This window comes from Candoia aspera, chromosome 4, assembly GCF_035149785.1.
Source record: "Candoia aspera isolate rCanAsp1 chromosome 4, rCanAsp1.hap2, whole genome shotgun sequence".
Lineage (NCBI taxonomy): Eukaryota > Metazoa > Chordata > Lepidosauria > Squamata > Boidae > Candoia > Candoia aspera.
In genome coordinates, this window is record NC_086156.1 from 76410741 (window position 1) to 76419008 (window position 8268).

At 42.4% G+C, this 8268-nt stretch overlaps 1 protein-coding gene across 1 annotated transcript; it reads left to right on the top strand.

The window, feature by feature from the left end:
- The first annotated feature begins 2050 nt into the window (after positions 1-2050).
- Positions 2051-7379, top strand: PNMT (phenylethanolamine N-methyltransferase). Its single transcript, XM_063301992.1, has 3 exons — positions 2051-2233; positions 5329-5539; positions 6409-7379. The coding sequence occupies exons 1-3, from the start codon at positions 2074-2076 to the stop codon at positions 6836-6838; spliced, it is 801 nt and encodes a 266-aa protein (XP_063158062.1). The 5' UTR covers positions 2051-2073; the 3' UTR covers positions 6839-7379.
- Positions 7380-8268: the final 889 nt, after the last annotated feature.

Sequence of the window (8268 nt, forward strand, 5' to 3'; positions counted from 1 at the left end):
GGATCGCCCAGCTGAAAGCAATCAGCAGAGGAATGGAAACCTGATGATGGGCGATCCCGGAAACCCTCACCCACCGGCAGGGCAACGCATGGGACAAAGGGGGGTGACGTGACCGTGAGCGAGGGGGCGCTGACCGGCGCGGGGTATTTAAACCCCGCACCGGCGCGCTCCTGTCACTCTCAGCTTTTTTCTACCAACGCTGTACCTGCCCTGCAAATAAACCAGAGCCTGATCCGCAAACCAGTGTCTGAGTGTTATTCAGAGGTAGGCAGCGCATGACAGTAACCTAGTGGTTTGGTCCGAGCAAAAACAAAGAAATGCCAACAAATACAGCATTGAAGATTAGCTTCCATAAAAGACATTTACTTATTTAGTTCCACTGATTCGTTATTAGAAACAATCTGGTTCCCCTCCCCCCCAAATAAGGTATTTCCTATCACAGCAAGCAAGTCACAGCAAAGTTCTCTTTCTCCCCACCCCTTTCCTTTGTTTTGCAACAAACCTTTTGCCTTGTCCCTGGAATTCCCAACAAGGGGAGGTCAGCAAGTTGGGAGCAGTTGTGGTATTTTCTCTCCTGTCCAATTCTGCAAGATGGGGCGATTTGTGGAATTCAGAGCAGAACATCTAGTAGGCTTCCTTTTTCAATAAAGATTATTCTCAGACATTCACATTCAGCTCCACATACTTCATGGCTCTGTCTGTCACTCAGATATAGCTTTTCATTTTCCACTCTTCCATGCTTTCCTAAGACTTTCAGAGATGTGATGGGGAGGGGAGGGAGACAAAGGTTTCCTCTGTGTTCTACATCTTCCACTCATGTTAAGGATGACATTGCAGACTTGGGTCTAAAACAGCCTCCCCCAATCTGGTACCCTCCAGATGTTCTGATTACAGTTCCTGCCATCTCAACCGGCCATACTGTAATGCTGTTGGCTGAGGAAGATGGGATTGTAACCCAGTGCAGTTGGATGCACCTGCTTAGAGAAGGCTATAACTTTTTGCAACCTGAAAAGTGTCAGCAGGAGATGCAAGTGGCCTCATCAGTCGTTGATAGGCAGCAGAAAATGGTGTCATAATTATGTCAGCCAATAAGCATTTTCATTGTTCTATCCAAATTTGCCATTCTTAGCGATCTTTCTTTGTACCTATCAAAATAAAGGTACATAAAATCACCTAGAAGATGTAGTAGTACTAACAACTGATTAACGGTGCATGGGGTTTTTTACTTCTATCCCAACTCTGAAAAATTAAACAGCCCTGTGAATTGAGGATGAGTTTAATCAGAAACATGACATAAGAATACAGAATTAAACGCCACTTCTTCCCCAGTACTATTGCCCAGGTAAGAGCAGCTGAGAGTGAAGATACTCATTTTTTGTTTCATTCTGCTTTGTTTTTAAATGTTTGGAGTTCTGATTGCAAATCTCCTGTGTAATGTGTAGTCTGGCCCTAAGTAATGAAAGATTGACACTTTCTGGTGGGGCGGGGGGAGACTCATTGTCTCATCTGGACTGTGTCTAGGGTGATTTGATGATGTAGGAGGAGTTTGATTTACAGCTGCTCTTTCCTGCCTCTCAAGTGGGAGAGAGGGTCATATATTAAATTCAAGTGCTATGCATTATTTGCCAACAAGATCCTTCCCTGAAGGACAGTGGTGTCTGTCACACCATGTTGCCCTCCCTGGTTCCTGACACTAATTTTGTTATACTGGATGTACAACCTCAATAAAGTGTCCTTTCAATACAGTTATTAAATGACTATCCAGTGCAAGATAAACACTCCATTCCCTTGCCTCCCCCATTTGCTTTGCCAGATCCTCCATCAAGCTCTCTGAAAGGTCTTCTCAATTACTCTACGGAAGGGGAAGGGCGTGGATATGTGTTGGACAAATGACTCCAATTTAGAGGTACCCTGCAGGGAATCTCTGATGTTATCAGCTCAAAGTACTTGGCACTAATTGCATTGGGTCCATTAACCTGTTCTAGTGCCTTGGGCAAACAGGGCTATAAAACCACAACTTGTCCACCCCAAGCCCAGTAGGTGAGCTGAATGCAGCTAAGTGTCTCTTAAGCCATGAATGCCGTTGGTGTTGCAGCTATGGCTGAAAACTACCAGAAGTTCAACCCCACAGCCTACTTGCAGAACAACTACATGCCACCACGTGCCACTTTCACTAGTGAGGATTTTGTGGTGCCCTGGAAGCTCCGTTGCCTGGCAGATGCCTTTGCCACAGGTAGGGGACTACCAAGGTTTCCATTGGTTAGAAGGGGCTCCTGATACTTAACATTATTTCTCTTTCTCTGGCTTGAACACTCTATGGTCTCCCCTCTTAGATTATCTTCCTTCCTGTTAACAGTGTAATTGTTAATAAGCTTTCAAAATGCTAAGCTTGATAAACTGGAACAAAGCATATAGCAAAACAATTTAGCTCTTTCAAAACTATGTTTTTTAATTGCAAAATCTGAGCCAATAGACCTGCTTGCCTCTCCTTCTCTTGCAGAGTTATTATAAAGAAGCTAAGTAAATTAAGGTTATTGCTAGTGAGAGGGAGTGGACATGGAAATACCTGCTTCTGAGATAGATTTTTGATAAGATAATTATTCATACCAGTTTTTGAAATTAACTAGAAAAATTCACCAGAGTGAAGTAAGGGTAAAACTGACCAAGTAAATGAGACATCTCTTAGCATCACCATTACCATCATTGTCACCACCATCATCGTCTACCCAGTTTTCAGTAATGCCACACCTTTTGAAGAGTAGGTTTTCCCCAACAATTCCTGGAATAACTATCTGAGCAAACAATCCTTGTCTATCTTACCATGGATATTCCCCATGGAAGAACAAATAATAGGACTTGGTTTCAACTAGCACTCATTCCATCCATGGAACTGCAGATAGTGGAACTCCCAAATTTGCTGCCAGAGAATCCATGGCACTTTTTTTTTAAATGCTCACTTGCTAAATCAGTGAGAGTTTGATTTTTGAAACTTGGGGCAGGAATCAACCAGGTTGGAACAAAGCACTCTCTTTTACCTGACAGCTCAGCTACTAGTCAGTTTTACAAGACAAATAATCTTATTTGTACATTAGCATTTTGTTCAGCCAGAATACCTAGTGTGGCTGTATATTCACTTTTCTTCTTGATGAAAAGTAGTTATCTAACTGAATTGCTATTAGAGAACAGATGTATATTTCAAGGCACCATGTAAAGAAGATTAAGAAATCCACATACAATGTAAAAATTACAAATGCTATGAAAGGAGATCAGGTGAAGTGATTGAAGTGACCAGATTGAAGTGATCAGATTGAAGTGACCCCTCAACATTTGTACGGTAGACTGTACCCCATCTTTCCCGCAAATACATTGTGTTTCTATTCAAATATAGTAAAGATTTCTAAATTTTCATGTCTATTTATAAATAAAAATTTATTTGCAAATATGAGGCAACCTTTTCCACTCTCTCTGATGATATATTGACTTTTTGGGTGGTGTAAAGATGATGTGCAAGTTGCTGTTAAATGAATGATGCAGGACAGCACAGATACAAAGTCTTATACAAACCCTTCTTCCTCTATTAGCTCAGGTTGTTATATTGCTTTAACAATGTTTACAGTTGGTAGGTTAACATCCACCGAATACCTACTTTGCATACAGAAAGTCCTTGATTCAATCCCTGAAACTTGCCTGCCTCCTGAAATGTTAAATGGGCTAGTGCTCTAACTCTGTCAAGGCAACTGCTTAATTTCTTATGATAACTGCATTTGAGCAGAGGTACAGAGCTAAAGAGGAACCTCAAAATGAAATGGAATAGCAGCTACTATTTAATATTATGACATTCCCTAGAGACTAACATTTTGGGAGCATCAGATTCTTAGGTGCAAAATCTTGGTCATGAAGATGAAGAAGCTTGTGGAAATGGCGAAATTGACCTGTTTGAGTAGGGGTAAGACAAGTACTTTTACAGTATAAAAGACTGGAAACCTCTTATAGACTTTTTGCTGAAAAGGGAAAAAAACCAAATTGGTGATCCATGGATTTGCTGATGAAAAAGGGGTTGAATCTGGGAAGAAGAGAACATGTTATAACTTTTAAAGAGAGAATTTGTTTGTAACTGCTGTAAAGAAGGTTGGAATTCGTTTCTTTTCTTCCTGCACTCTTTTCTACTTTTTCTTTTATCTTTTCTTTCTTTCTTTTTTAATTCCACTTTTTTAATTTCACAATTATATACATTTCATGCTTATCTTTTACATATGTGAAAATCTTTAATAGAAATTATATTTAAAACAAAGATTCTTAGCATTCCAAAATCTCCAGTAAATCCAGAACAATGGGATGGGCTCTTTCTGGGTCTGCCAAAGGATAGCTGTTGGCTGGATTCCAAAAATAGCCCAGCTGACCAGTCACAAGCTAAGAGGAGGGCCAAAAGGGGAGGCTTCTCATGGGACCACAGTAATAAGCCTCTTGGAGCCATCCATCAAGAGAAGAAATGAGAAGAAAGGAAAAATCACTGGGGATTTGAGAGCCGTTCTTGAAAGACAAATCATAAGCTTGCTGCAGTTGTACTGTTTGGTCTGGGCAACCATCTCCATGAAAGAGCCAGGGAAGAATGGGCTGAGAAGGGAGTGGGGGCCGCTGCAGAGACCGGGGACAGAGGGGGGCAATTGGTTATTTACTGATGGAGGCCTAGCCATGGCCACAACTGGGGGGTGGGAGCGGGGCATGTGCCCCGGGCACCGCACTGGGGGGGGCACCAAAATGGGCGTGGAATCCATGTTTGCCACGGGTGACACAGACTCTAGTTGCAGCCCTGGGCCTAGCAGACAAGCTTTTGACTTTTCCTTGTTGCTGCTCAAGGCCAAGGGAGATGGCTGGAAATGGCAGGGTCTATCCCATGACAAGCCACTTGACTTCTCCAAGACTTCTACTTCACTCAGCAGTGTCAAATCCCTGCTTTCCAAGGATGGTAGAATTTTCCCTCCATACATGCACCTATGATTCTGTAGTTCTGTGGTGAAAAACAAAACAATTTTTTTTCTGGCTGGCTCTTTGGTAGGACTTAGGAAGTCAGTGGGATTAAGCATGACAGAGGTCTCTCAGTGTGTATCTGAGCACCATCATACCAAGTGGCAGTAGCTGCTGCTCTTCTTCTTCTTCTTCTTCTTCTTCCCCTCCCCCTTCCCCTTCTCCTTCCCCACACAGTTCCACCCCACTCCCACTAGTTGGCCACCTTTCTAAGTTCTGATATTTAAATAAACATCTCTGGTTCTGTGAAATTGTTTAAAATGAACCATATCTTGGTTTTTCTTCTTTCTAAATCCCTTGTAGGAAAAATCAGGGGCCACACTCTTATCGATATTGGCACAGGCCCCACCATCTACCAGCTCCTCAGTGCCTGCGACTACTTTGAGGAGATTGTGGCCACTGACTTCTTGGAAGTGAACCGGGCTGTGATTCATAACTGGGTGCACAGTGAAGAAAAAGGTGGCTTTGAGTGGTCCTCTTATATCCAGCATGTTTGTAAGATTGAGGGCAAAGGGTAAGAAACTAAGGAGGGACCTCACTTTTGGATTGGGGGCGGAAGCTAAATATAGTCTTGGCATTTATGACCACTTGAGAATGGTCAGGAGGGCCCAACATGATGGGTGGGGAAAGGAAGGGAGGAGGATACCTGGAATTCTGCTGGCTGAGCCAGGAACCAGACTGATTTTTGTGTCCTTTCACGTAGCTCAGTGACTTGCCAAATGCTACAGCACTTGTATATTAGAATTACACTTTCCAGTGTTGGCATGATCATCTCATTTATTCACCCACCACAACCTTATTTCTTTTGGACACTTGTTGCAGCAGGGTACAGCTTAAGTGGGTCAACAAACTGTAGCACTAACAGCCCACCTCTGACAACTTCCTATACAGTCTCTAAATGCAGCATCTTTTACTAAACCATTTTCACATGTATAGCATCAACAATGCATAGTGCAGTCTGCTCAGTCTGCCCAGTTCAAGCCAGATTAGACCCAGATAATCAAAGTTGTACTGGAAATCTGTTGTTCTGGTACCCTGAGGAGGGACTATCCAACCTTGGTTTACTGATTTCTAATGAAGAAGAGTTGATTATTGTCTGGAGCATTCTGTTCCATCATCAGTTGCATTTGTGCCAGTTGGCCTCCTCTCTGTTCCTGCTGGAGTGTTCTGTCCTTTTTCAGTATAATTTGCTAATAGTTTGCAGCCCAATTAGCCAAACTTCTGCTGCCCATTTTGCCCCAGTCTCGCCTATCATGAGGAAGATTCTTGGCTGATCTGGAGACTGCTAGGAGGCAAAAAGGGTTTACGGAAAAGGCAGGAGCTAGAAACAATCTCATACCAGCCATAAATCTGATTCTTTTTTTTTTTTCCTGATTACCATAGGGAACCATGGAAGGAGAAAGAGCAAAAGCTGAAGAAGAAGCTGAAAAAGATCCTTCCCATTGACATCCACCAACCCAACCCACTGGGTTCTTTGCTCAGCCAGCCAGCTGATGCTTTGGTCTCTACTTTTTGCCTAGAGGCCGCGAGCCCTGACCGCCCAAGCTTTGATCGAGCCCTTCAGAATGTCACCAGGCTCCTCAAACCTGGTGGCCATTTTCTCATGATTGGAGCTTTGGAAGAATCTTTCTACTTAGCGGGAGAAGCAAAGCTGACAGTGGTGCCTGTGAGTGAAGCAGACATCAAGGAATCGTTTGCAAACAGCAGCTATCGCATCCATGACTTCCGTTCCTACAACATGCCACCAAACCTGAAGATTGGAGTCGATGATGTACAAGGGATCTTCTTCATCCATGCGCAGAAGCTTGCTTGATTCCAGTTTGCCTAGAAGCTGTTTTTTCTCTTGTCAAAGAAACATTATATTGCATAAAAACTCAGCTTGCTCTATTCCCATTATCTCTTGTGCTAGTCCCTCTATGCTTACAACTGTGTATTCTCTGGTTTTATCTTATTTAAATTCAAGTTTGCTGCCAAAAAGGGATAGTTTCGGTAATCTGAACCAAATCCCTTTGCAGATTTTATTCAGCTTTTTCTGTCCAAAGAATGAAATAATGCATTGCCCAAATTCTATACCCCACCATTGTGCAGTTCAGGGGCAGAGTACATATTTTCCATCTAGAAGAGCAAAGGTTGTATCTCTGGTATCTGCAGTAAAAAATAAAAAAAATGGGGGGGGGCAGTTTTCTCCAGTTTGGTATCCTCCAGATGTGTAGGACTTCCAAGACCATGGTGGCTGGCAGATATAGAATTTGGAACCCAATATATTTGAAGGGCAGCAAGCAGGAGAAGCTTGCAAATATATTGGATAACAAAGCTGGGGAAGCAATCCATGCCAGAAATAGATAGATGGATGATATATAGATACAGATATGGATATAGATATTGATATAGACATAGGTAGGTAGGTAGATGATAGACAGACAGATGCCACATCCTAACTCATGATTGGGATTGTGTTATGCTTGGGTTCACATAACACATTTAGCCACAAACTAGCCAACCATATTTCAAGTGTATATATGCAGCTAGCTGTTGTTAACTAAAAGCTCTCAGATTTGGCATCCAGCAGAATAGGAACCGTAGTCTGATTCAGTATAAAATGAACACAACCCAGATTAGATTATGCTGTTTGTACTGCCATAGTGGTCAGTTGGAGGAAAAGAAGGTGGGAATTGGTTGGTTCATGGTGGGTTTGTTGTTTTTTTTCCTGTTCCATTAATTTTGAGGTTGGCAGAAGAGCCCAATTTTGGTGCTGTAGAACAGACTGAAGATTTCCCAACATTCCCTGCTGATTGCATTAGAAAATTGCTACTGGAAGATAGGCTGTTTTCCAAGCAAGCTTATCTCACTTTGCTGTGCCTTCTGTTCTCAGTATAAAGGCATGAGTACCATTGGCTAAGTAATCAAGCCTCACAGCCACAAGAAAATAGTAAGTCCAAGAACATTTATCACAAGTTCTAAAAAGCTTTAGGGAAAAACCTCTAAGAAGGAGGGAGGTGCACCATAAGCAACTTACTGATGTGTTTTGTATATTGTACTAAGCAACGATTTGCTTTAGTATGGTTTAGGTAAGTCTCCATCGCTTGAATTCATATGTCACATTATGCATTGTGTGTCCCAGAAGACTGAGCATTCTCAGTGGGCACAGAATACTACCTGATGGGAGAGGAAGGAGTAGAAAACCAGGAAGGAGAAGGAATGCAGGATCCAGGAGGACTGCAGGACAAAAAAATTAAGTGCAAT